Source organism: Cervus canadensis, chromosome 17, assembly GCF_019320065.1.
Source record: "Cervus canadensis isolate Bull #8, Minnesota chromosome 17, ASM1932006v1, whole genome shotgun sequence".
Lineage (NCBI taxonomy): Eukaryota > Metazoa > Chordata > Mammalia > Artiodactyla > Cervidae > Cervus > Cervus canadensis.
In genome coordinates, this window is record NC_057402.1 from 11,760,737 (window position 1) to 11,788,600 (window position 27,864).

The window sequence follows — 27,864 nt, forward strand, 5'->3', positions numbered from 1 at the left end:
TAGATTAAGCTGAATACTTCCTTTTGGAGGTTCACAGTGCACCTTAGCACTTCAGAGATGCTAAAAAAAGTTCTGAAATAAGGAAAAGTAAAGCCTTGTTTAATTCTGCATTTTCTAAAACACTGGGAAAGCTCTTTGGAAATGCTGGCCTAGGGATTTGGGGGGAGGGGGGTTTTGGGGGAGAGGTTGATATTTGTTTTAAATTCTTTTTCATTGGGTTGTTAATTCTCTCTGTTGAATTCAGCATGACTTCTTTCTCCCATAGTTGGATATGCTACAACCACTGAAGCTTATTTTAAGCCAGTTGTATCCTCTAATAGAGATTGGTCATGTCAGCTATTAGCAGGAGCTCTCTGAAAAAGGTGATTCTGGGAAAATGACATATCAGCTTTCTAGGACCATTTGCATCCTGTGGGCCTCTCCCAGTCCCCGAGGCCCTGCCTTTCCCTTTCCTGTCTATCATCCAAAGGTTACATTTCATCATGTTTTATGTAGGAGACAGTCAGAGCTAGCCCAGGATGAAAATATCCCTGAAGAGTTTAAGACTGTGACTAACGCTCACTTCTAGCGTCTAAAGGCAGCAGATTCAATTAAGAAATAAATAACAAGATACTGTGTTCCATTTGGCATGAGTTTTTGGTTACCTAAGAAATTGTTTCCTGAGAATTTCGAGAAATATGGCTTTAGTAACTTTAGTGACTCCTAGGATTTGGGACTGGGGACACAGGAGGGATTTAAGGATTATATCTGATCCAGAAAAAGTCTCTCCCATCAAGTCTTTCCAAGGCCTGTGTACTTTAGTAATCAGAACTCTAATAGGAGATATGAATGTCACCCAAAGCAGTTCATCTTGAAGGGGATTTCCATTGACTAGGAGCTGCCAGAAAGAGACACTGTCCCTAAGTCCTGAAGACTTTTTTATCTCAAGTCACTTCATCAGAGACCCCAGCTGTCCTGGTGCTAATTATAGTGGCAAATGGCCAAGCATCAGTATCTCAGCTGTGACTTCTCTAGTGTTTGCTGGGTGTTCTTGTGTCTTCATTGGGGCTGGTGAGGTTTTCTAACCTTTCTGTGAATACTTTATAGAGTATCTAATTGTGCTAATCATAAAATTGAGCTTTTTTTTTTTTTTAAATCATTTTTGGCCTGGTTTAAATCTCAAACAGACCAGTGTAAAAATGTTTTCTGTCCCTGCAAACTTTGTGAAATTCTCTGATGAAGATAATTCTTGTGTGTGTGTGTGTGTGCACGCTTGTGCGCATGCACACGCACGCACATGATGAAGAGAGAATAGTCAACTTCATCTTATTTATGTGATGGAGTGAGAACAAGTTAACTTTGTCCATTTCTGTAGACACTCTGGCTTTTCTTCATCTGGACGCAAGTCTCCGTTCCTGGTTTGCTTCTTCAGCATACTTTGTGCTGTGTTAGTAAGTTTACTCTGCAGTCATTAGAAATCAAAAAGCAAAACAACAAAATGAAACAACGTGGAACTTCAAGAACGAGTAAAGAAGGAAGTGAGAAGAGGACTACCACAGGAGTGACACTTTACCAGCACTTTCTGTCATCCACCAATACGTCCATATTCAGAGCTCATCTTTTTTAAATTTTTTTTTCTCATTTTGGTAAAGGCTTTTATTTTGCATGTTTTCACTCTGGATTTTTTCTTAGTGTATTTCAGACTTCTTTGTTCACATAGGATTGCTTACGCTGTTTCTAAGTTTTAAATACAAATTTTTAGTGACTGAGAATAGGACTTGACTTGTAAATAAGGCCACAAACTTGGCTTCCAGGATCCTGTTTTTTCTTTCTTTTTTGTTGTAATATTTATAGTTGATTGACAGTATTGTGCTAGTTCCAGGTGTACACCTTCAGTTTCCTTTCCATTATAGGTTATTAAAAGATATTGACTATAGTTCCCTGTGCTATAGACTAAATCCTTTTTGTTTATCTATTTTATATATAGTAGGGTGTATCTGTTAGTCCTTTATCCCTCCCCTTCCCCTTTGATAACCATAAGTTTGTTTTCTATGTCTGTGAATCTGTTTCTGTTTTGTAAATAAGTTGATTTGTATTATTTTTTTAGAAAGTCTGTTTTCTCTTAAAGAACCAGTAAAAATATAATAGAATCTTGAGTCTTTTAAGGAATTCAAAAACTAAGATTTATTAATTAGACTATGGTAGTGGTGGTAGTTTAGTTGCTAAGTTGTTTGTGACTCTTGAGACCTCATGGACTGTAGCCCACCAGGCTCCTTTCTCCATGGTATTTCCCAGGCAGAAATACTGGAGTGACTTGCCATTTCCTTCCCCAAGGGATCTTCCTGACCCAGGGATTGAACCCCGGTCTTCGGCATTGCAGGTGATCTTCTGCATTGCGGATGGATTCTTTACTGACTGAGCCACGAGGGAAGCCCGTTATTTAAACTTAACTGTTTTTTGAAGTTTGAACTGAAATTAACACAGCAGATTTAGTTTCTATTTTATAAAAATTGACAGCATTCAAAATGACTTACAAAAAAATGCGTTTTCTACATTATATATAATATATATATATAACATATATACATATATATTTCTACATTATATATATCATATATATGTATATATACAATGTACATTATATAATTATACAGTATATAATATACATTGTGTGTGTGTGTGTATATATATAGGCTGTGCCAGGTCTTAGTTGCAGCCTACGGGATCTAGTTCACTGACCAGGGACCAAACCCGTGCTTCTTGCATTGGGAGGTTGGAGTCTTAGCCACAGGAACACCAAGGATGTCCCTATTTTTTAATATTTAAGACTAGAAAACATAAATTTACCTACACTGAGCATCAGACTTTAAGAAGACTGACTTTTCTGGAAAAAGTAATTTATTGACCATTTAACATTCACAAAATGGTCAGTATATTAAACCCTCAGGATTCCTTGCTGGTTAGTTCCTAACAGAGTGTACTGTCATATCTCTGGCTGCTCTGCATCACTAGTGTGTACTGAAGTGAAAGTCTAATGTTCTGTGTTCTATGATAGGTAGGTGAATTTCAAATAGGAAGTTAAATTTACTCATGAGCTTATGATTTGATCGAAGTTACTGCTTCTTTGCATAGTATCTAGTTAGTAGAGTTTCCCAGTCTCCTCTTGAACACTGTAGGTAGGTAATTCTGTGCTTATTAGATAAACCAGTTTCCATATGATCATAGTGGGAAAAGATCGAAGGAAAGCACAGATGTTAAGTGATTTTCTTAAATCTGACTTCCTAAGGTTACCCTGCGCAGCAGAAATGAAAGCAAATGCTGAGGATCCTGACACAGTTCTGTTTTCCAGCAGGGCTTTTGTGATGTGTGTGTAACTCTTAACTGTTAAAAAGTTGCATCCTTCTTCATGAGGCCATATTAACTGCCTACTGACTGGTTTCCTAACAGTTCCAATAATAGATTTTAAATTGTGTTTTCTCTTAAACCATTATTTATTTATTCTGGTCAAATAAATTTTATATATCTGGATGGTATAAAGATTTAGAAGTATCCTATTAACACTCTTCTCTCATAGAATTTCTTCTCTTTGTGCTTATATCTTCAGCTTGCAGCTCTGAGAGTTAAGGTTCTATAACGTGGAATTTATCCTGTAATTGTTAAAATTATCTCTTACTGGTACTGCCCTGTCCTTCCTAAGCCATAATATCAGGTAAAAGCAAGTAGTGTTTTTATTTCAAGGCTTTATGGGGAGGAAAGATGAAAGTTTTTGTTTTTCCTTGTGTCTCCTCACTGTACTTATTATAATTTCCTCAAAATCTCTGTGCTACAGAACAAGTAGCCTAAGATAGTTTGAACTGTCCTTCCCCCTCTTTCAGCAAAATGCCTGAATAAATGTGATATGGTACTTTTTGCTTTCTTAGAATATATATAATTGGTGCATTTTCTGGCACAAAATTGCAGGTAGCACTGATTCATGATTCAAACGTAGCTGTTTAATTACATTTCTGCAATTTTTACGTGTGAATTTGACAGTATGTTATTATTTGCAAATAAAAGCTGTTTTCAATAAGTTTTTCTTTTTTAGCTGTGCAATTTGAGATACATTTGAAACAGTAAAATTGTTTTTGTTTCATATCAAGAAATGGATGAAAAGAGGCTACTGGATCCAGGGTTGAAAGTTCGTAAAGGCCTCTGGGATCATACTCTGAAGAACCAGCAGATGGAATGCCTGAGTGACTGAAGAAAATGGGTGCTAATGCATCTAGCTATCCTCATTCATGTTCCCCGAGGGTAGGGGGAAATTCTCAAGCCCAGCAGACTTTTATAGGTAACCATTTCAGCTTTTCTTAACTTCATTTTCTTTTGTGGATATAAATAGGATTGTGTTTTCAGTGGTCTTTTTGGATGAAAAGAGGGTTGAGCTATGGAAAAAGTTAATATATATATAATAATTCTGTAGCATCCGTGTTTTTTCCTATGCAAATACGCAGAAGTGTAAATCTGGCTTATATGATTGTTATCCTGATCAAGCTGCTGTAGCACAGTTGATCTTTGATCGTTTCTTGTGTCTTGTTTCATTTATCGTGCCCATAAAAATGTAGCATTTTTTTACAATGAATAATCTGCTCTGTTTTTCCCAGTTTTATATTTAATATAAAAATGAGTTATTTAAACTCTTTAACCTTCCTTTATAGAAACAAAAATCAGTTTTACTTGAATGGTTCAGAAATGTCTGTAAAAATTTTAGCACAAAATGTATGTTAAATTGAATGTTGAAAATGACCGTTAAGAAAAAAGAAATAAATTTTTACTTGTTTAATTTCCTTCTTAGGGACATCATCCTATTCTCAGCAAGGCTATGGTTGTGAATCAAAATTATATAGTCTTGACCATGGCCATGAAAAACCACAAGACAAAAAAAAGAGAACCTCTGGCCTTGCCACCCTCAAAAAGAAGTTTATCAAGCGTCGAAAATCTAATCGGTCTGCTGATCACGCCAAGCAGATGCGAGAACTCCTCTCTGGGTGGGATGTTCGAGATGTCAATGCGTTAGTGGAGGAATATGAGGGAACTTCAGCCTTAAAGGAGCTTTCTTTACAAGCCAGTGTGGCTAGACCAGAAGCCCGGACATTGCAGAAAGATATGGCCGATCTTTATGAGTACAAGTATTGTACTGATGTAGACTTAATATTTCAAGAAACTTGCTTTCCTGTTCATCGTGCCATTTTGGCGGCAAGATGTCCATTTTTTAAAACACTACTTTCCTCCTCACCTGAGTATGGGGCAGAGATCATCATGGACATCAATACAGCTGGTATAGATATGCCCATGTTTTCTGCTTTGCTCCACTACCTTTACACAGGAGAGTTTGGAATGGAGGACTCAAGGTTTCAAAATGTTGATATCCTCGTTCAGCTTAGGGAAGAATTTGGAACACCAAATTCCCTTGATGTAGATATGCGTGGACTCTTTGATTACATGTGCTATTATGATGTCGTCCTTAGTTTTTCTTCAGACTCTGAACTGGTTGAAGCTTTTGGTGGAAATCAGAACTGTTTAGATGAAGAGCTCAAAGCTCATAAGGCTATTATTTCAGCACGGTCCCCATTTTTTCGAAATTTATTACAAAGAAGGATACGGACTGGTGAAGAAATCACAGACCGAACTTTGAGGACTCCCACAAGAATTATATTAGATGAGTCCATTATACCAAAAAAATACGCAAAAGTGATATTACACTGTATGTATACCGACATGGTGGACCTGGCCGTTTTGCACTGTAGCCCCTCTGTGGGGAGTCTCAGTGAAGTTCAGGCTCTCGTCGCAGGGAAGCCAAACATGACCAGGGCAGAAGAAGCCATGGAGCTTTACCACATAGCACTGTTCTTGGAATTTAACATGCTTGCACAAGGTAATGAAATTCTGATTTTTAATTTTAATCTTGATCTCTTGAATTGCACATTTGTCTTCCAGATTGAAAGCACAACCAGTATGTTCCATGATTTCAGTGTTTGGGATGTGACAGAGTCAGTTCTTTCAAATCTGTAGTTAAGACATCTGAGACAGAATGAGCGTTAGTGTTAATGTGGCTCTTCATTTGGTATTAAAACCAAGCATTCAAAACTAATGATTAAGAATAGATGAGACTTGAGGCTCTTTCTTCCCTGATGTAAGATGATTGATGTGAGAATATGTAATTACCCAGCTACCACCCTGTCTGCTCTTGAGCTTTGAGCTAGTCCTGTTTCCCAGATTTCAAGGTTATTCTTGGTCTGAGACTCCTTGGGTAACTTAGATTCTCATATATAAGGCACTCAGTTAAATATTTAGAATAAGAATGGAAGTTCATTACAAAAATGAAGATAGTCTCATTTAGATACAGATTTATTTGAATCAAAGAATTGGACAAGGTTTCTGACTGAAATTTTTTAAATATTCTATATCTTTTCAAGTTCAGCTATGCATTAAGTAACAGCTTATGGAGTATAAAGCACAGTTTGTTGTTAAACTCATGTGCCTTCTTCATTTAATTTAAACTAAAATTGCTAAGTTGGAATGACACATTTTTTGTGTTACAGGCAAATAATTGCACTACAGCTACACTAGAAGAATATATCTTTTAGTGTATATCTGTGGTAAACATTAGAATCATAACATTTCAGAGCTGGAAAGAGACCTTCCATGGGAGAGAAACAGAATTTGCTGTCTTGACAGAATGTACTCTTAGCTTTCTATGATCGTATATTAAAAGAAAACAAGACTAAAAAAAAAAAGAAAAGAAAACAAGCTATATGACATGAAGGTACTTCAGAAATTTAGCTGATGAGTGTTTGCTAAAAGAAGACTAGAAGGTTGCAAATTAGCAGAGAATGTTAATGATTTGGGTAAAAGATACATATTTAAGTAAGGAAAACTAAGCACATTTTTCTAGTTTGGAAAAAAATCTGTATTGTGTGGCTAAATCAACAAGTCAGTAGCACTTTGAAAAAAATAAAAGCCCCAGTTAAATAACAGTGTCAGTGATAAAATGGGAAAGATTATTGGAAGACATTGATAAGCATGAGTGAAAAAAGTTGAGATTTCTATTACATAAAGAATCTTTTAAAATCTTATTTTACCATTTCCTGTGTAGTAGTAGTAGTAGTAATTTTGTTCTCTTGCCAAATCAAAATGTCATTAAAATATTTTCTTGCTAGTTCAAAACAAAACTATGAGTAATAGTAGACCATTACATGTCAGACTATAGGAAAATATGTTCTCAAAAATAACCTAGCAGCTTGCCTTACCATTCTTTCATTCTGTAAAACCAAATTTGTCAGAAAATACCTCTACAGAAAAACAGTTTGCAGCGTTACCATAAAGGTATAATAATCTCTCTTTTCTCAAAATGGTTTTATTTTTGAAACATTTAAATAATAAGAAACCAAAGTGTATTGTGTATACTTTACTGTTTTTAAAACTGAGAAAGCATCCCTTGGTATAGTTTCTTTGTTTTGTTGTTAAATTTTTAACAGGAAGTAAAATGGTGAACTAACTCTTGGGATCTTGGATAATATTTGATCTAGAGTGTTTTTTTCTTTTTTATGTTGAGTTAATTTTTATACGTATAATTTATCAGTAGCTAGATATTTTTTTTTTTTGGAGCACATTTAGAGCTGTAAAACAACACGCCTTGTAGAACTTTTAATTTTGGTTACTTAAAACAAGCAAGCAAATATTCCCTTAAATTTGGGTGTACATAACTCTGTATTATTCAAATTTTTCATTATTCAAACTACAGAGTTTGAATTATTTGGTGTTTTGTTATTTTGCACACCATGTAGGCGTTACCTTTCTCCCATACCCATTAGACTGTTCATACTAGGGTTTATATATAACCAACCATAACCAGCATAGTTTTTACCCCATTCCCATGGGAAGGAGACTATTTAGTCACTTGAAGAGGGATTTTATACCATAAAGCTTAAGATCTCAGGCTCTGAAACCAGACAAACTGGATTTGAATTCTTTACTATCATGTTTTAACTTGTTTAACCTTAAAGTAAGTCATCCCTAAGCCCCTGTTTTCCCATTTGTGAAATAAGAATAGTAACACTATGAGGTAGGATTATGAGGATTAAAGGAAATAATATATATCAAGTGATCTGAACAGTGCCCAGGACATAGTAAGCATTCAATAAATGTTAACTGCTAAATGAAAATCATCACAGCATATATTATTCACTACCACAGTCTCTTCTAAAACTAACTTTTTAAGTTTTAAAAAATAATTTTTTAATTATATTGACTAAACCCCATATTGAGCCTAGTTTGCAAAATTTTTTTGAGTAATTACTGTTTTTAAGACTTTATTGTAATTTTATCCCTAGCAAACTGGTGCATACCATTTATCAAACTGTTGTATCTGGCCATTTGTCACTCAAGCCTCAACTAGAGTTCTGCAAGCAGACTAAACCTATAATACTCTGAGGCATCTGTTACGTGTAATGAATTAGCATCTCTCCACGGCGTTTAGCGTGGTACTAGTTACATACCATTTTGGAGAGAATTAAGAAAATAGACCCCAAAATAATTTTCTGTCTTCTATGATTCAGTTGAAGACTCCCGGTTAAGAAAGCCTGTGAGACTAGACTGGCAGCTTGCGTGTAGGATCATAGTGTTCTCATCCTTGTATCCCCAGTGCCTGGGGCATAATAGGCACTGAGTAAATGTTTATGAACTAATGACTGTTAACCTTTTTATTCCAAATTAGATTTGACTTTAAAAATTAAAGCCCAGTTTTAAAAGGAGACAAATTCTATCAAGGGAAGCTAGGACCTTGAGACAACATATGCTCTTCAAGGTGGAGAGGTGATTTAATAGTTTTAAGAACATCATAAAAAGAGGCAGTATAGGCAGACAGCCAGAGTAATTTGGCAAGTGGATAAAAGGGAGGATTCTTGGCTTACATTGAGAATGTGTTTTATTCAGAGAAGTAGGCAATCACTATTAGGGAGGTGAATTAACAGGTAATGAGGCTTCAGCTTACTCATGTGTGCTACCCTTTATTAAGCTCCCGTGAATACGTGGTTTAACATTTTTTCCTTCTGGTTCAGTGATCCACCTGTCTGTTCTTGCATTGACATCGTTTGTAGCTAGGTGGCAAATCCTGACCTGCCTCCTCAATTCCCTTCTAAACAAAAGAGTCCTGAGGCTTATTTTCAAAGAAAGGAAAATAGATTCCACATCTGGAAGTAGCTATAAAGAAGGGTGGGGATCCTTCTTTATAGGCACAATCCTGTGCCTTCACAGGATTGAGATCTGGAATTATGTGAGAGCCTACACACTCTGTCCCTTCCCTGCTCTGCCCCGAACTGGACAGATACCAGACAATAAACTGGTGCTCCAGAAGTGGTCTATATGAAGAGTATATAGACCTGCTTTGGGGTTTCATGATGAAGTGATGCTCAGGAGTTATACAGTGAAAAAGCCGGTTTGCCTTCCAGATGTCCTACAGGGAAGGCAGCAGCCAGCAAGCCTGCTTGTGCAACAGACCTTCCAAATAGCTGTTAACTGCCTTAGTCTTCCATATAAAAACCCATCCAGGGTGCACTGGATGTTTGAGAAAAGCTTCCAGATTGAGACAACAATAAGAACACATGCTAGAGGAAACAGACAATGAAGGGAGAGAAGAAAACGTCAATAGACTCCAAATATCCTTACATAAAAGAATATATCGTTGAACAACGAGACATACATAGGATGCTATAAAAGTGAAAAGAGGAGCTTTTGGAAATGAAAATTGTAGGAGGATCGGAAGGGAAAGTTGAAGGAATCTGGAAAGTAGAACAGATTAGCAAAGAGATGGACAACAGTAGAGACAAATAAGAAAACTGGAGTATACATCCAGAAAATGTAGCATCTTAAATAATGGCTTTAGAAGTATATACTAGAGAAAATGGAAGAGAAGACAGTGCCTAAGGAGTAATATAATAAATATTGCCAAAGCTAAAGGGATTTCTTTATTTGAAAAATTTCATCCCCGTCACTAGAAAACACCAGAGAAAAAGAGACGATTCTAAAATGAGGTGAAAGGGTAAGTTCCATACAAGAAATAGGAAACAGTGATAGTGAACTTCCCAGTAACAACAACTGAATGTACCTTTAAAAAGATGATGGAAAATTGTTTTAAACACAAAGCCAAACAGTCAATCAAATGTCAGGCTAAATAAATGGGGCATTTTCTAGTCATGCCTCAAAAAATTTAAACTCCCCTACCCCTACTCAGGAAGCTGCTAAGGATGTATTCCACTAAATGATGAAGTAAATGAAGAACCAGAAAGTGTGGGATCCAAAAAATGGGGTCTAACACCAGAAAGAAGAAAAGAAAATCCTAGATACTAGCTGTGCATTAGATCTAGTGGGTATCTAGTCTAGACTGGATGAGGAGGAGGAAAGTCTCCAAGAAGTAGATATCTTGGAAGACACCAATTACCTGAATGTTTGAAAATTAAGTGACAAGTGACATTGAAAGAAGTATTACAGATCTTTTGGTACACTTTTGAAAAATTAGCTGTTGCTAATTTATTAAAAGTGAAGCAAGTGAGAAAAGAGGAAATTAATAATTTCCAAGAAAAATTTAAAGTTAAATATGGAAGAAAACATAATTCTAGTACACAGCTTGGTTCAGCAGTAAGTAGTATTTAAGTAGTCATTATGATTTGAACACTGAATGTTGGTTTAATAAAATTTATAAAATTATAATTATAAAGAGATAAATATCAGAAAATAATCAAATACTAAAAAATTGAGCATAGTTGCCTCTGGGAAGCAAGACTGAGTGAAGGAGAGATAAGGGCAGAAGGTTTTACTTTTAGGATACACTTTTTATTGCTGTTAAGTACAAGACTTTCTAAATTATGAGCATATATTGCTTTGATTACAAAATTAATTTTTTATAATAAAGATGTGACTTTAGTACCCTGAAGAACCAGAGAGATCTGGATTGGCCACGGTCCTGAAAAACTAGGGAATTTATCATACCTATCAGGGCTGTTAACTAATGAGATCATGCTTATAATTTTGGTCTACATGGAGCCTTTACTTTCCTCATTTGGTTATCTTGACAACCTATGAGTACGGTAGGGCTCAGAAATTAATAACTAGCATTTTCCCAGTCTTGTAAGTGATGAAGCTGTGAGTCACACCAGCTCTTCCAACCTGAAGCCCAGGAATCTGGGCATGGTGCAACAGGGGAGCAGTGTGAAAACCAGTTTCTAAGGATGATGATGAGAGGCACTGTGACCTAGTGGTAAGAGCCAACCAGACTGGTGTAGGAACAACTCAGAGGAATCTCAGCTGTGAGCATGTTGGTACTGAACCGCTTGGGGGTGGTTCAGTGCGTATGTGGGGGAATTGTGGGCTAACTGGGTAGGTCACCACTCAGACTGCTTCTGAGCCCTTAGCCAGAGAACAGAGGGCTTTGTGCTAAGCAGGCCATTCTTTCCTGGATAGATAAGTATTCCCAGGTCTTATTTGACTTTTTCAATGGCCCTGAGTGAGGAACTCCTTTGCGTTGGGCAATTCCTTACCACGTAGGTCTTCACAGAAGACAGAGCCCACCTCCCGGTGTTTTCTCAGTCGTCTCTGTGGTCAGGGCTCCCCCACGTGACCTAGACTTTTTGAATCTAGAGCGTTGATGGCACAGAGATTTGGGGACTGTAGAAAATTCTTTCTGGAAGCAGGGTGGGAACAGCAACACCTAGTGGAAAAGGAGAGAAGTCAGTATCAGTGGTGCCAGTGATGGCATTCACTGTCCAGGAGCAGTTTTGGCCTGGGTCCCGAGGCCACACGAGGTCCCACTGGGCTGTTTCTGTGCTGTAGCACTCACCTTGCAGTCTTCCTTTGTTGTTTGTTCTCTGAGCCTGCTCTCCAACTTTCCCAGCAGCTCTGGGCTAACAGTATCCTTTCAGATAAATTCCTTTTCTGTTTAAGCCAACTGAAGTTGTTTTCTGTGGTTGCAGCTTAGAAGCCTAGTTCATAACAGTAACTATATTAAAAGACTAGTGTATAAAATTCCAAAATAAATGACTAGATTGGAAGAGCTTCAGATGAAGGACCAGGTGTTAGTCACTGACTTTACACAATGACCTTAGAATACACTGCATAAACAGCTCTGAAAATGTGAGAACAGTGAGAATATATTATTGATTTGTAATTCTTTTAGTAAATACCCACTCTTTAGGGGAACTATAGATTTTCTCATGAACTTTAACAACCCACAGGCCAAAAGAACTTCTGTTTCCTTTTCATAAATACTGTTGAATTAGCACCAGCATCTGCATACATATTCCAGTCAGGGACATTTTACAGTTGTGTGCTCTAAAATACAGATTTGGTTTTTTTCCTATTGATCAAAAATTATTTTTCAATCTTTGGAATATGAAATTTATTTATAGCTTTAGTTCCAAAATAGCTTCTGAAATACATTGCCCCTGTTTTTAGTTGTAATGCATGTGATTATACTTTATTGAATTAAAACTCTTAACAGAGAAACAACTGAAAGCAATGACCTAATTTTTTCTCTTAGCAACTTGGTCAGATTCCAGGAGTATGTGACTTGAAACAAATGCAGAGTAACAAAAACTGCCCCCACTCTAATCCATTCCTCCCTCTTCCCGTCCTCTCCATTGTCGCCATGTGAACACGCTCCCTTCTGTCTCCGTTTGGTTGCTCTGATAGTTCATTTTGCCTCTCCCTGTAATTGTGTCCTCTTCGGCAGCTTAGTCTGGATATACTTCCTAGAGAACAGTGGAGCTAAATTAAAGACTGTCATCAACAGATCAAAGTAGTAAATACAGGTTTCAGTTAAACATGGGATATAGTTGAAGAATTAATCTGTTTCAGGAATGGCAGTTCAAATGACTCAAGTTAGACATCTCTAATCATAATGAAATTTAGCACTTAGAATTGTGAATAAGGTTCCAACGTGTATATTTAAAATATTTAATTCCACATTTTATTTTATAACTCAAACTTTTTCATATAGACTATAAACTCTTCACCTCTGACCCTCTGCACATACTGTTCTTTGGTTTTGCAATATCTTTGACTTTGTTCACTAAATGTCCAAATTCTACCCTTGTCTTTAAGACCAAACTCATATGCTACTTCCCTTGTTTCGTCTTAGACATTTCAAATTAAGTGTTTTCTGCTGCTTGCAAAACAGAAAACACTTCTTTTACATTCTTCTAAACACTTCTAAAACACTTCTTTTATCATTCTTTTAGGTTTTTACATCTTCTGACTTGTTTTGAAATTAACCTGTGTAACTTTCCTCTACCAGTGTGTATCAACTATATTCTCTAAAGACAAGATCCACATCTGGGTCATCATTGAATCACCCAAAGAACCTAACACTGGCCTTTGCTCTTGGTAGACTCTCAGTTATATATTTTGTTTATCTTTAGTACCCATGCAGACTGCATGACTTTTTCTTTTAAAAAAGGGGAGAGTGTAATCAGTGTTTAACCCTAGTTGTTAAAAAAAAAAAAGAACAGTGAGCCTAAATCGAGGAGACAAATATGAAGTATTATTATAAAAATAAATTTAGATGTGATCTAAATGATGTATAACTGTACTGTTAAACAGTTTCAAGTTAAATTTCAAATAAAATTGTCTCATCAGCTCTTTACTTTCTTGGTCCATTAACAGGAGATAAAATATTAATTGAATTTAGAATATTCTAGAAAGCCGGTCAAGGCTGTTAATCTTTTGAAGCCAAAAAAATTTAAGAATAATCTTACCTTTTGTGCTAATTATAATTTAGATCAAAGAACTAATTATGTCTCTAAAATTTCACTAATGAAAGCATAATTACAGTAATAATGCAAATATAATTCAAAATGTTGAAGTAACTTGGAAATTCTTATTCTGAATTAAGCATCTTTTTACTTATTTATCGTGTTTTATTAAGGGAAAGTAAAACTGTAAAGAGATTGCCATTTTCTTGTCTATTGAATGTCATGTTTAGTCACTCTTATATATGTAAAAGATAGTGTAGATTAATATTGTGACTTGTTAAATGACTTTTGAATGTAAATATATACGAGGCACTTTGTACTCATAGCAGGAAGTGTTATTTTAAAACATATACAGTTCATTTGAAGTAAAGTCTATAATGTCTTCAGTTCCATTTTATTTAAAATTATACGGAGTTTAATTAGAAGGCTTTTCTCAACAGTGAGCAAATCCTTTTTTTTTGTAATACAGAAATTTCAAGAACGCCACAGTGCAGGGAAATGAAATAGAGGAAGGTTTATTTAGTTTGGTTTTTTTCCCCAATCCGAATTGTGTGTTTATTATATCAGAGTCTGAGCAGTTGGACTTAATTTGAATTTTATAGCTTTAATCAGATGAAATATGAGAAGCTATACTTCTGTTAGTATGGATATGAACACAGAACTGTGAACAACATAGTCCTACAGCCCTACTTCTGTGGGATCAGAAAGAGCTGAGCATTTATATTGTTGAAAAAGTATGAAAGCATCTGCAGTGGTATTGCCTGTTGGCAGATGCATCTCTGAAGCAGAGATACTTGATTTCAGCTTACCATTTTTTGACCACTGTTGCTGACTACAAGGTGCGGTGCCAGGGAAAAAAGAATTAAACAGTTTTCAGTGCCATTGTGTATGTAATGGGTGCTTCACATGTGCTATTTCTTTTTTCTTTTTTTTCCATTACATTCTTAAAAGATATGCATTTCATTCAAAAAAGTAGCAGAAAGTTTCTTGTTCCTGGAAACTCAAAGTACCACATCTGTCGTTGGTCCATGGGTGGTCATTTGAGCCGTGAGAGTGGCATGCCTGGGCAGGCGTTAAAGGAAATTGAGAACGTCTGAGAGAGTCCTGGCGGGACCCAGCACTGTGTAGACGAGCGTTTTTCTATTCCTCCTAACTGCTAACCTTCTGTATCTGCCTGCTCTACCATTGAACAACTCTACCTACCATTCTCAAGTTCACTAGTTACTAGTTTTGCATGTGTAACCTATTCTGGATGTATCACTGCTTTTTCTCTTTGCAGTAAAATCCATTTTGAAATGTCTTTATTTTTTCATGAGAAGTACCTCAATTTTCAGGAAATGTGATTAACGCAACCTTAATTTTCACTTTAGGCTTGTCGGTGCTGCTTCATAATAAATAATATGTTAATTTGTACAACTTAGAATTTTGGGGGGGGAGGGGGCAAATCTCACAGCAAGCATTTATTATCTAGTAGTCGTCCATACGGACTCATAACTAGCGCTGCCGTAAAAATCGGTCACCCTTTAAGACCCAGATAAGTGTTACTACAAATGTTTTTGAGATGACAAAAGAGAAAACACAAGGTTTCTTGCAGATACACTATAAAGATTAAGGTGGACAGTAGAACAATGGTTTGTTAATCCTTCAGGGGGGCGGGCTTGTTTAGAATCTTTCAGGGCCTCCCCTTGGCTTTTAATGTAAAACTCAGATCCCTGAGGATGGCAGAAGTGCCCTTGCTGGTTCAGCTGTGTCTGCTCTGTCAGAAGCCATCCTCTGTGACCTGCCTGAGCCTTCCAGAACCACCAGCACATGTCTCCTGTTCTCTGCAGTCTTCTCCCCTCTCTCCTCTGCATCTTCACCGAGTGAGTAGCTGCAGGAGTTCAGTGTATGGGTCATTCTCTCTGGAACATCTTGCTGAGTCTCGTCCTCTGCCCTAGAGTGGCTTGGATGGTTACCTGCCTTGCTTGCCTGGCACGGGTGACAGCTCTGGTCATCTCACGGGTTTCTTTTTTTTTTAACATGTATATTTTATTGACGTTTAGCTGGCTGACAGTGTTTCAGGTGCACAGCAAGGTGATTCAGTTATACAAATACTCATATTTTATCTTTGAAATTATTTTCCATCATAGGTTATTACAAGATGTTGACTCTAGTTCCCTATACTATACAATAAATCTTTGTTGGTTATTGCATATATATTTTTTAATTAGAAATCTAGCATTTTAGTCATACTAAGTCAAACAGGTGGACTCAAAATGTCATAATTTTCTTAGGCAAAAATTAATGTTTTCTAAAATATATATTATATATATGTATACAAAAGCTTTTCTACTACACTTGATAAAGGCTTGAGAAAGAACATAAAAAAAAGATGGAGAAATTGGAGAACATAAACTAAATGAAATGGGAGTGCTGAATACGAAATAAAAAATTGAAACAAGCTGGATAAAAGTAAAAGATCATCGTATAATCCAGTTGGTTTTAAATATGACTGCTCATTAGAAACATACCTGGAGCTCTAGAGAAAAAAAGGCAATACTTGAGCGTTTGTATTTTTCAAAAAAAATTCAAGACAATTCTGATACATATCTGGATTTTAAAAAAATGATTACAGGTTTTTCTATTAGATCCTAGAGACAGGTGGCTCAGACAATAAAGAATCCACCTACAGTGCAGGAGACCCAGGTTCAATCCCTGGGTCAGGAAGATCCCCTGGAGAAGGAAATGGCAACCCACTCCAGTAATCTTGCCTGGAAAAATCCCATGGACAGAGGAGCCTGGCGGGCTATATTCCATGGGGTCACAAAGAGTCAGACACGACTGATTGAGTAAGACTTTCTTTGATGGTAAAGAATTCTGTTATTTTTTTCTTGACCAATAATGATACAATGATATTAAGTTAGTAATAGTTACATAATTACAATAGTAAAATATGTTTATCAGTTTTCACAATCAATAGCCAGACAAAAAATAAAAGATAATTATAGTTGCAAGCCATAATGGGAACATGATTAACTTTAACCATATAAAATAATTACATACAATTGGAGGGGGTCAACCAGAGTGATGTGGTAAGTGGAGGTGCATACATGCACATTTTTCATCCACCCAGTCAGTCTGTGTCTTTTGGTTGGTGCGTTTAATGCGTTTACATTTAAGGTAATTATCTATATATATGGATGTGAGAGTTGGACTATAAGAACGCAGAGCGCCGAAGAATTGATGCATTTGAACTGTGGTGTTGGAGAAGACTCTTGAGAGTCCCTTGGACTGCAAGGAGATCCAACCAGTGCATCCTCAAGGAAATCAGTCCTGAATATTCATTGGAAGGACTGATGTTGAACTGAAACTCCAATACTTTGGCCACCTGATGCGAAGAGCTGACTCATTTGAAAAGACCCTGATGCTGGGAAAATTGAAGGCTGGAGGAGAAGGGGACGACAGGATGAAATGGTTGGATGGCATCACCGACTCAACAGACATGAGTTTGAGTAAACTCCAGGAGTTGGTAATGGACAGGGAGGCCTGGCGTGCTGCAGTCCATGGGGTGGCAAAGAGTCGGACACAACTGAGCAACTGAACTGAACTGCTGATCCTGTTCTTCCCTGAATGCTCAGACAGTAAAGTATCTGCCTGCACTGCAGGAGACCTGGGTTCAGTCTCTGGGTTGGGAAGATCCCCTGGAGGAGGGCATAGCAACCCACTCCAGTATTGCCTGGAGAATCCCCATGAACCGAGGAACCTGGTGGGCTATAGTCCATGGGGTTGCAAAGAGTTGGACACGACTAAACGACTAAGCACAGCATACGATCCTATTAAGGTTTTCTTAATTGTTTTGAATTTATTTTCTGTAGGTCTTTCCCTTCTCATGTTTCCTGCCTAGAAAAGTTCCTTTAGCATTTGTTGTAAAGTTATGAATTCTCTTAACTTTTGCTTTTCTGGAAAGCTTTTGATTTCTCCATCAAATCTGAAGGAGAGTCTTGGTGGGTAGAGTGTTCTTGGTTGTAGGTTCTTCCCTTTCAACACTTGAAATAAATCATGCCTTTCCCTACTGGCATGTAGAGTTTCTGTTGAGAAATCAGCTGATAGCATGATGAGAGTTCCCTTATATGTTATTTGTTGTTGTTTTTCCCTTGCTGCTTTTAATATTTTATCTCTGTAATTTAATTTTTTGTCAGTTTGATTACTGTGTGTCTCAGTGTGTTTTTCCTTGAGTTTATCCTTTCTAGGACTCTCTGTGCTTCCTGGCCATGGTTGACTATTTCCCTTACCATGTTCGGTAAGCTTTCAGCTGTTATCTCTTCAAATATTTTCTCAGGTCCTTTCCCTTCTCCCTCTGGGACTCCTATAATGTGAATGTTGGTGCATTTAATGTTGTTCCAGAGGTCTCTTAGACTGTCTTCATTTCTTCTTTTTTCTATATTCTGTTCTGTGGCAGTGATTTCCACCTTTCTGTTCTCCAGGTCATTTATCTGTTCTTCTGCCTCAGTTATTCTGCTTTTACTTCCTTGTAGTGTATTGTTCATCTCTTTGTTTGTTCTTTGGTTCTTCTAGGCCTGTGGTAAACATTTCTTGCATTTTTTCAATCTTTGCCTCCATTCTTTTCCTGAGATTCTGGACCATCTTCACTATCATTATTCTGAATTCTTTTTCTGGAAGATTGCCTATCTCCACTTCATTTAGTTGTTTTACTGAGATTTTATCTTGTCCCTTCATCTGAAACATAACTTTCTGCTTTTTCATGATTAACTTTCTGTAATAATGGTTTTTGTTTTAACCACTGTGAGATTGTGCTGCTGCTTGCTTCTTCTGTCTGCCCTCTGATGGAGAAGGCTAAGAAACTTAGGTAAACTTCAGATGGCGGTGGGGGGGGGGGGGGGGGGCGGTACTGGTAGTGGGAAAAACTGAGTCTTGCTCTGATGGGCAGGGCCTTGCTTTGTAAAGCTTTAATCCAATTATCTGCTGATGGGTGGGGTTGCACTTCCTCCCTGGTAGTTGTTTGGCCTGAAGTGACCCAGCCCTAGGGTCTAGGGCTCTGTGGTAGGGTTAATGGTGAACTCCAAGAGGGTTTATGCCAAAGGGGACCTTCCACTGCCCCCATCCCTGTGGTGAGCCCCTGCTGACCCACACCTCCACAGGAAGCCCTCCGACTCTAGCAGGTAGTTTTGGTTCAGTCTCCTGTAGGGTCACTGTTCGTCTCCTCTGGATCTTGGTACATGCAGAATTTTGTTTGTGCTTTCCACGACTGGAGTCACTGTATCCCTCAGTCCTCTTGTTTAGTTCCTCAGTCATGTCCAACTCTTTTTGATCCCATGGAGTGTAGCACGCCAGGCTTCCCTGTCCTACACTATCTCCAGAGCCTCCTCAAACTCATGTCTGTTGAGTCAGTGATGCCATCCAACCATTGCCTCCTCTGTCGATCCCCCTTCTCCTCCTGCCTTCAGTCTTTCCCAGAATCAGGGTCTTTTCAAATGAGTTGGCTCTTCCTATCAGGTGGCCAAAGTATTGGAGCTTCAGCCTCAGTATCAGTTCCTCCAGTGAGTGAGTATTCAGGATTGATTTTCTTTAGGATTGGCTGGTTTGATCTCCTTGCAGTCCAAGGAACTCTCAAGAGTCGAGAGGACCACAATTTAAAAGCATCAGTTCTTTGGCACTCAGCCTTCTTTATGGTCCAACTCTCACATCCATACATGACTACTGGAAAAACCATAGCTTTGACTAGATGGACCTTTGTCAGCAGAGTAATGTTTTTTTAATATGCTGTCTAGGTTTGTCATAGCTTTTCTTCCAAGAGCACACGTCTTTTAATTTCATGGCTGTAGTCACCATCTGCAGTGATTTTGGAGCCCAAGAAAATAAAGTCTGTCACTGTTTGCATTGTTTCCCCGTCTTTTAGTCATGAAGTGATGAGACCAAGTGCAATGATCTTGAGTTTTTTTAATGTTGAATTTTAAGCCAGCTTTTTCACTCTCCTCTTTGACCTTCATCAAGAGACTCTTTAGTTCCTCTTCACTTTCTGCTATAAGGGTGGTGTCATCTGCATATGTGAGGTTATTGATATTTCTCCTGGCATTCTTGATTCCAGCTTGTGCTTCATCCAGCCTGGCATTTCGCATGATGTACTCTGCATATAAGTTAAATAAGCAGGCTGACAATATACAGCCTTGATGTACTCCTTTCCCAATTTTGAACCTATCCATGGTTCCATGTCCAGTTCTAACTGTTGCTTCTTGACCTGAATACAAGTTTCTCAAGAGGCAGGTAAGGTGGTCTGGTATTGCCATCTCTTGGAAGAATTTTCCACAGTTTGTTGTGATCCACACGGTCAAAGGCTTTGGCATAGTCAATAAAGCAGGGGATGTTTTTCTGGAACTCCATTGCTTTTTTGATGATCCAACGGATGTTGGCAATTTGATCTCTGGTTCCTCTGCCTTTTTTTAAATCCAGCTTGAACATCTGGAAGTTCTTGGTTCACAAACTGTTGAAGCCAAGCCTGGAGAGTTTTGAGCATTACTTTGTTAGCGTGTGCAATAAGTGCTGTTGTATGTTCTTTGGTATTGACCTTTGGGATTGCTCTTCAGTCCCTGGAAAGCCTTCAGTCAAATCCCTCTGGCCCTCAAGGCCAGATTCCCTTGGGATTCCCAGTCCCCTTGTCGGCTCTCCAGGCTGGGAATCCTGACTTGGGGTTCAGAATGTAACCTTCAACAATAGTGTGAGAACTTCATTGGTATTATTGTTCTCTAGTCTGTGGGTCACACACCCAGCGGTTATGGGATTTGATTTTATCATGATTACGCCCCTCCTACCATCTCACTGCGGCTTCTTTGTCTATGGATGTGGGGTATCTTTATTAGTGTTTTCCAGCAACCTCCTGTGGATGGTTGTTCAAGAGCTAGTTGCAATTTTGGTGCTCTCACAGGAGGAGATGAGCATAGGTCCTTCTACTCCACCATCTTGAACTGCAAGCATATGCTGTTTCGTGTCATTTTCACAACAGCTCCATGAAGCTTGCAGAATGGGTCTCCCATTTGCCCAGAGAGATTCAGAGGTACATAAATAATGCCCAAATTTAATGGTATTAATATTTTATAAATCTGAAGTCTGGAGCTAGATCTGTGTTCTCATCCTGCCTCTCTGCCACATACTAACCACATAAATTCTGTCTAGGTTCCTCAGCCTGAGCTTGTTTATTCCTCTTCATAGAAGCGCAGGCACCAAGCACTGTGCCTGGCTAACAGTTGGGCTTTAACAAATGGTTTTAAATTTTATTTACATTAACTCTTAGTAGACAATTTCTAAAGATAAGCTTTACGTTATTTTCCTTACACATCATTTGACAGCACAGTTCCAAGTTTCCAAAGCCTAAAAAGTTTACCAGATTAATTAAGACTTTTTAAAAAGTCTTAATACATTTAATACATGTAAAGATACAATTGCAAGAAATATCCAATGTTAGATGGCAAAACAGAGCCATTAAAAAAAATGGTACATACAGTGTTCCCTGTGGTGGTGGGCTTTTTGGTGTAAACTCCCATTTTGCTTTGATTCAGTTATAGTCCCTTTTTCTCTTAGAAACACTAGGAAAATGGCCTGAATGGGCCATTTCCTAAAGCCTCAAGTTATTTTTATTTTTCTAACTCTGCCATTGTCAGATTTTGACTACTCCTCTTACACCTTCTGTTGCCAAGAAGTGCAGAAACTAATGCAGTCTAAGATGCATCTTAGACTGATACGTGGAAAACAAGATTTGGAGAGGGTATTAGTGAGTGAGGAAGGAAAATGGTAGAAGGAAGAACCTCTGTATTGAACAAGTCTCCTGCTTTTTCAAACTCAGTTTTGAGGTACAAAGTTGCCGTTTCTGACTTAAAACCAAATATTGCACTTAACTCCTAAAAAATCCAAAGTAGAAGAACTCTGACCAGACACAAGCATTCTGTCCACTTTTGGTTTTGGAAGTGGCTGGAGAAAACTGTTCCAGAAATTCAGATAGATTAGAATATCTAGCTGTTACTATGTGCAAAACATTGGGCTAAACTCGTTATGTGTAAGACCTCCCTTAAGCTTTACAGTAGCTTGTGTGGTAACTGCTATCATCCTGCTCGTTTCAGAGATAAGGTGAGTAACTGAAGTTGTTAACTTCTCCAAGGCCACGTCTGCTGATCAAAAAATGGACTTCAAAACAAACATACTGAGCCCCAACTCTGTATGAAGTACTGAAGCTTCTCTTATATTTTTTCCTTTTTTTGGGGGGGTGGAGGATGGCGGGCCCACATTGCATGGCATGCAGGATCTTAGTTCCACAACCAGGGATCAGATCTGTGCCCCCTGCAGTGGAAAGATGGAGTCCTGACCACTGGAGCGCCAGGGAAGTCCCTTTCCTTTACACTTTAAAAAACTTTAGACTGTGTTTGGTAACGCTCATCAGTAAACCATATTATCTCCTACTACCACTCCTTTCCCCAAATGCATATTGATGACATACTTTGAACAGTTTGAGTTTTCTTACAAACCTCTGAATATGTTTGGATATGTGTGTGTATATTTCAATGCATTTCTTGTTCTGTTGTAATATAATAGTACCACATTATACATGTTATCCTGTGTCTTGCTTTTTACATACTTAATAAACTTTGGGAAAATGATGTCAGTAAAGAATAGCTACCCAGGCTTCCCTAGTGGCTCAGAGGGTAAAGAATCTGCCTGCAGTGCGGGAGACCCAGGTTCGATCCCTGAGTTGGGAAGATGCCCTGGAGAAGGGAATGGCAGTCCACTCCAGTATTCTTGCCTGGAGAATTCCATGGAGAGAGGAGCCTGGTAGGCTGTCATCCATGGGGTCACAAAGAGTTGGACACAATTGAGTGACTAACACTTTATTTTAATAACTATATTTTTGCTTCTAAAAATATAAAGTATGCCCTGATTGGATATTCAGATAATACAAAAGTTGTTTTAAAAACCCTTTAGACTCACTCCCCAATGAAAAACACTGTTGACAAATAGTACTTTTTTATAAATATCTCCTGAAGACTGAATCTTAGTTTAGAGTGTTAATTTATGAACCTGCTAAAATATTCAGTGAATATAAACTGACTAGAAAGTTCTTGCCTCACGACTATTTTTTCTCATATTTAGATGAAAAGGAGTATCAATTTCTATTATAAGTTAACATGAGCTAGCCTCACTAAATATGTCACCACAAAGAGGGTAGCTTTGATATATTAAAAGGCTTTGAGCTCTATTTTTGTTCTCTTCACTACAACATTTTTATGTTTCATGCTTAGCATGGACGTGTCCATACGACTTCCAGTAAATGTTTTTACATGTCAAGGCACTTGAAGGTGAAGTATCCACACATCTGAAAGTTGTGCCAGAAAACTGAAAACACTGTTTGCACACTTACATGTCTTTGTTTTTAACCAAGTTCCTCTTCAACCATAATAGGCCCCTGAAGTGGGTTTGTTTTAATATTGTTTTCACTGTCAGTGTTACGTCCTGTTAAAGTCTCCTTTGAAGAATGATGCTGGGACTTCCATGGCAGTCCAGTGGTTAAGACTCTGTGATTCCGCTGCACGGCGGTGCTGGTTCTTTCCCTGATCAGGAAATCCAAGATCCCACATGCCACATGGCTCAGCCAAAAAAAAAAAAAGACAGTACTGAATTTTGGAACCTGATTCACGGAACTATTTGTAGAAAATACATGGACATCATATTGGTTTTCTAAACCTTGATATCTTTCTGAGCTTATATCTAACAAGCTTATATCTAATTGTGAGTGGTTCAGAAATGTATGATTAATTGCTTTTTTTTAATGCCTCGTTTTTGTTTGTAAGTGTAAGTAAAAGTATTAGGTATCTGAAGTCTTCAGTGGTGTGAACCCCCTCCTAACCTACTTTTTGATTATCAAATTTTTAGAAGTACTAAGGGAAACAGAAGTAGATAGAATGTTGTAAACCTGGTCACCGCAGCAGGTCTGTGAACCCGAGAGAATAGCAGCACCTGAGCTTTCAGAGGTAAAAATGGAACATTGTGGGGGGAGGGAGGAATATAAGCTTTAGATTCCAGTGGACCTTTCTACAGAATTAGCACTGTGATTCCTCGACTTGTTCATTTAGCAAACACTTACTGAGCTCTTACTGTATGCCAGACTCTGAGAGTAAAGTAATGAGTTAGGTCGTCTAGTGGCGGGTGCCAGTAGGCAGGTCCAGTGTGTAAATGCCCTAATAGAGTAAGGCCCTGAAGGGCAGGGGAGTTAGGAAAGGAGGGATGGTATCTAGAAGAACTTTACAGAGAAGTTGTGCCCTGGAGAATGAATAGGCATTAAGTAGATAAAGATTGGAGATAAAGAGGCCCATATCAGGCAGAAGGAACTTCAGGTGGCAAAGTCTAGAGATAAGTGAGAGCAGGGCACTTCTGGTTTTGGGGGGGAGGAGGGGGGTGGGGCGGGTTGTGGGGGTTGCAGAGATGAGAGCGAGGTAGGATGTAGCAACCAGCATGGCTGGGTAATAAGAACTTGGTATACCATGCTGAGACATTTGGTTTTATCCTGAGCATGTGACCTGATTAAATTTACATTTTCTGAAAGATCTCTTTGGTTGCAGCAGGCAGCGGCGACCACAAGAACTGTTCCAGAAATAGTGTTTTTATTTTAAATGTATACTTTCTTTAAGCAGATAAAATCTATATAAATTACACATCAAAAATTACTATTCTTTTTAAAAGTTCTGTACTCTATTTATGTGTTTATGCAGTAGAATTTTTTTGAACACCTATTTTTTTGGCCAGGTATTGTATAAGCTTTCGGTTCACATTGTCCTCTGTGGTAGGTATTATCTCTATTTTACAGATAAACTGAGGCTTGAAAATACTGTCACTGGAGATTACAACTAGAAAGTGTTAGTAAGGCCAAGATTTGAATCCTGGTTTTTCAACTCTAGACCTATTCTTTTCTATTTGAAGGGGAAAGGGAATAAGATTTCTGTAAGTGGAAGTCATCTGTGAGGTGCATTGTTTGAAATGGAGCACACAGTTATACTGAGGAGATAACTAAACCAGTAGATATCAAAAACTTTTCTGAAAATCATTAATTATTTACATGGCTCTCCCTCAAACGCTTTGGATTTTTCCTTTATTATGATGATGGAATTAAGGATACTAACTTACTATTTTGTTACTAGTGGGAAAATGGTTTAAGAATAATAAACAAGTTCAGTTCAGTTCAGTCGCTCAGTCCTGTCTGACTCTTTGCAACCCCATGGACTGCAGCACACCAGGCTTCCCTGTTTATCACCAACTCCCGGAGCTTACTCAAGCTCATGTCCATCAAGTCAGTGATGCCATCTAAACATCTCATCCTCTGTCATCCCCTTCTCCTCCTGCCTTCAGTCTTTCCCAGCATGAGGGTCTTTTCCAAGGAGTCAGTTCTTTGCATCAGGTGGCCAAAGTATTGGAACTTCAGCTTCAGCATCAGTCCTTCCAATGAATATTCAGGACTGATTTCCTTTAGGATGGACTGGCTGGATCTCCTTGCAGTCCAAGGGACTCTCACGAGTCTTCTCCAATACTAGTTCTTCAGTGCTCAGCTTTCTTCATAGTCCAACTCTCACAACCTACATGACTACTGGAAAAACCAGAGCTTTGACTAGACAGATCTTTGTTGGCAAAATAATGTCTCTGCTTTTTAATATGCTGTCTGTATTGGTCATAGCTTTTCTTCCAAGGAGTAAGCGTCTTTCAATTTCATGGCTGCAGTCACCATCTGCAGTGATTTTGGAGCCCACTATTTCCATCGTTTCCCCATCTGTTTGCTGTGAAGTGATGGGTATAAACAATCTATTTGCCATGAAGTGATGGGTAATAAACAAGGTATAGGTATAAAGGGGTATTTTTTTGTTTTTAGATAAAACCTCTGAGTTTTTCACATACTGAGTACTAGGGTTGATTTTATGTAGCATTTTAACAAGTGATCTGTGAGAGGCCCCAATACATTTAGGTTGTCACTGGCCATTTCTGTTCCCTTTATGATCTTTGCTCTGCTCCCTTAAGATTGTGCTCCTTTCCTATCCTCTCTCACCCCCACAGATCCCTGTACTTGCTTTGAATTAGAATACACCAGTACAGTGGATGCCATCTTCAAGAAAACCTAAGTACGATAACTGTCGTTCAGTCGCTAAGTTGTGTCCAACTTTTTGCGACCCATGGACTGCAACACACCAATTATAGTAATAGCTGCTACTTACTTAATGTTTATCATAAGTTAATGTGCTATGTGCTCTGTGTATATTATTTAATCCTCAAAATAACCCAACATGGTAGGCTGAGGAAACATTTTTTCAGATGAGGAAACAGGCAGAATTTCACACATCACACAGGTATAGGGAGTTGGGGATTGGGTCTCAGATCATGGTGTTGGGTCTCGGATCAGTCTGACTAGTGGTGTATCTTGACATCTCTCTTCCAGATAGATGCCTGAACAAAAGAACATGTGTCAATTTCAAGGAATTCAGGCATCCTGTAGATCCCAGAATTAGATCTCCTTGCATTTTAATTTAGCAGAGGCTTATATACAGTATCTGTGTCCAGAGAATGGACATCTCCATGACTGCTTTTCCCTTTAATTATGTTATTTTCACCCCCGAAAATACTAGGGAATAAATAATTTAAAATGTCATATTAGAATTTATAGCATAATCATTAGAGAAATACAAATCTGTATTTAACTACATACCTTAGAGATCTTGATCTTTTTCGTTTGTTTCCTTTCATGGTAAAAAGAGAGCCCTTCAGTCTTTTGTCACTTGTTGTCTTTGTGCTTTAGCCTCCTCCTCTAGTTACCAAAGTTGTTGTGTAGATATTTTTAGCTTCTTTCACATCTTTGTCTGTTTTTTCCCTCTCCCACAGCTTGGCAGAGCTATGAGAGTGAAGAGCACCAGCACTGTTTGTATGTTTTCACACACAAGCAACGTGAATCTCAGTGATTTGTGTCTTCCCCATCAAAAGGGAGTCATGTTCTCAGAGCAGAGAACCTTCTGATTTCCCTCCCACTATTTGCTTGCATTTTGTGGACAGTGATTGATTTTATGTTGAGCACTGAGGGAAAGAACTCCTGGCACCTTCCATAGCCTGGTGTGTGTGTGTATGTGTGTGTGTGTGTTTTAATAGATAATATATTCAAATGGAGCAGAATTCAAAATGGTACTCATCAAAAGGTCTCCTGCCCTCTCAACTTTCTGTTCCCCAGAGACTAGAGACTTCTTACCCTGCCGGCTTTGAAGAAGTCAGCTTTTGTGTTGTGAGATGGCCTGTTGAGTGGACTGCATGGAAAGAACTACAGGCAGCCTCTTGGAGGAGGTTGTGAATCCTCAGCTAATAGCCAGCAAGAAGCTGGGCCTTTAGGGCCTCAAGGAAATGATTTTTGCCAGCAAGCGAATGAGCTTGGAAGCAAATTCTTCCCTGATTGGGCCTTAAGATGAGAATGTGAACCTAGTTGACACCTTGATTGCAGCCTTAGGAAACCCTGAGGACCCAGGTGACTTGTGCCCAGACTCCTGACCCACAGAAAATATGAGATGATTTGTTTGTTGATTTAACCCCCTATGTTTGTGATCATTTGTTGTTTAGCAACAGAAAACAAACACATTATTTAATCTTCTGAGTTTCGTAGGGTAGAATGGTTTAATATCAACAATTTCATGTGATTTAACTTAATTGGAGGAGAGCAGTGATTTAAATCCAGTTTACCACAGAGCCTTCAAGGTGCTAACCAGCCGCACCTCTGTAAAAGACTCAATTCAGGAAAGATGATACCAGTCCCAGCTGCTGCAGTTGGGTGGAGGCTTTAATTGATAGTCTCAACATAACTGTATCACTTGGGTTTCGATCAGGGAAGCTGAGCAACACTGACTTGTGGGGTAAGGGAATCATTACAGGAATTGGTCCTTATACAGTGGTGGGAGAAGCTGGGGAAGTGAAGGTCTGCTGTGGTGGAGGGGGGTGGACCCAGAGGAGTTAACAACCAGTCCACCTGGGAAGCCAAGGACATGGAGCCAGTAAGCTGGGGCTGCACAGGGCAGAGTGGCCATTGTATCTGTGGGTCTGCAGCCATGCT

General features: G+C 38.4%; 1 protein-coding gene across 2 annotated transcripts in view; it reads left to right on the forward strand.

Annotated features, from left to right (window-relative positions):
- The window catches only part of BTBD7 (BTB domain containing 7), a 90,599-nt gene that overhangs the window by 27,177 nt on the left and 35,558 nt on the right, over positions 1-27,864 (forward strand). For both annotated transcript variants that reach the window (XM_043489450.1, XM_043489451.1), the window contains exons 2-3: positions 4,119-4,306; positions 4,811-5,890. In XM_043489450.1, the coding sequence (XP_043345385.1) occupies positions 4,225-4,306; positions 4,811-5,890 (1,162 nt within the window). In that variant the 5' untranslated portion in view covers positions 4,119-4,224. The remainder of the gene's footprint in view (positions 1-4,118; positions 4,307-4,810; positions 5,891-27,864) is intronic.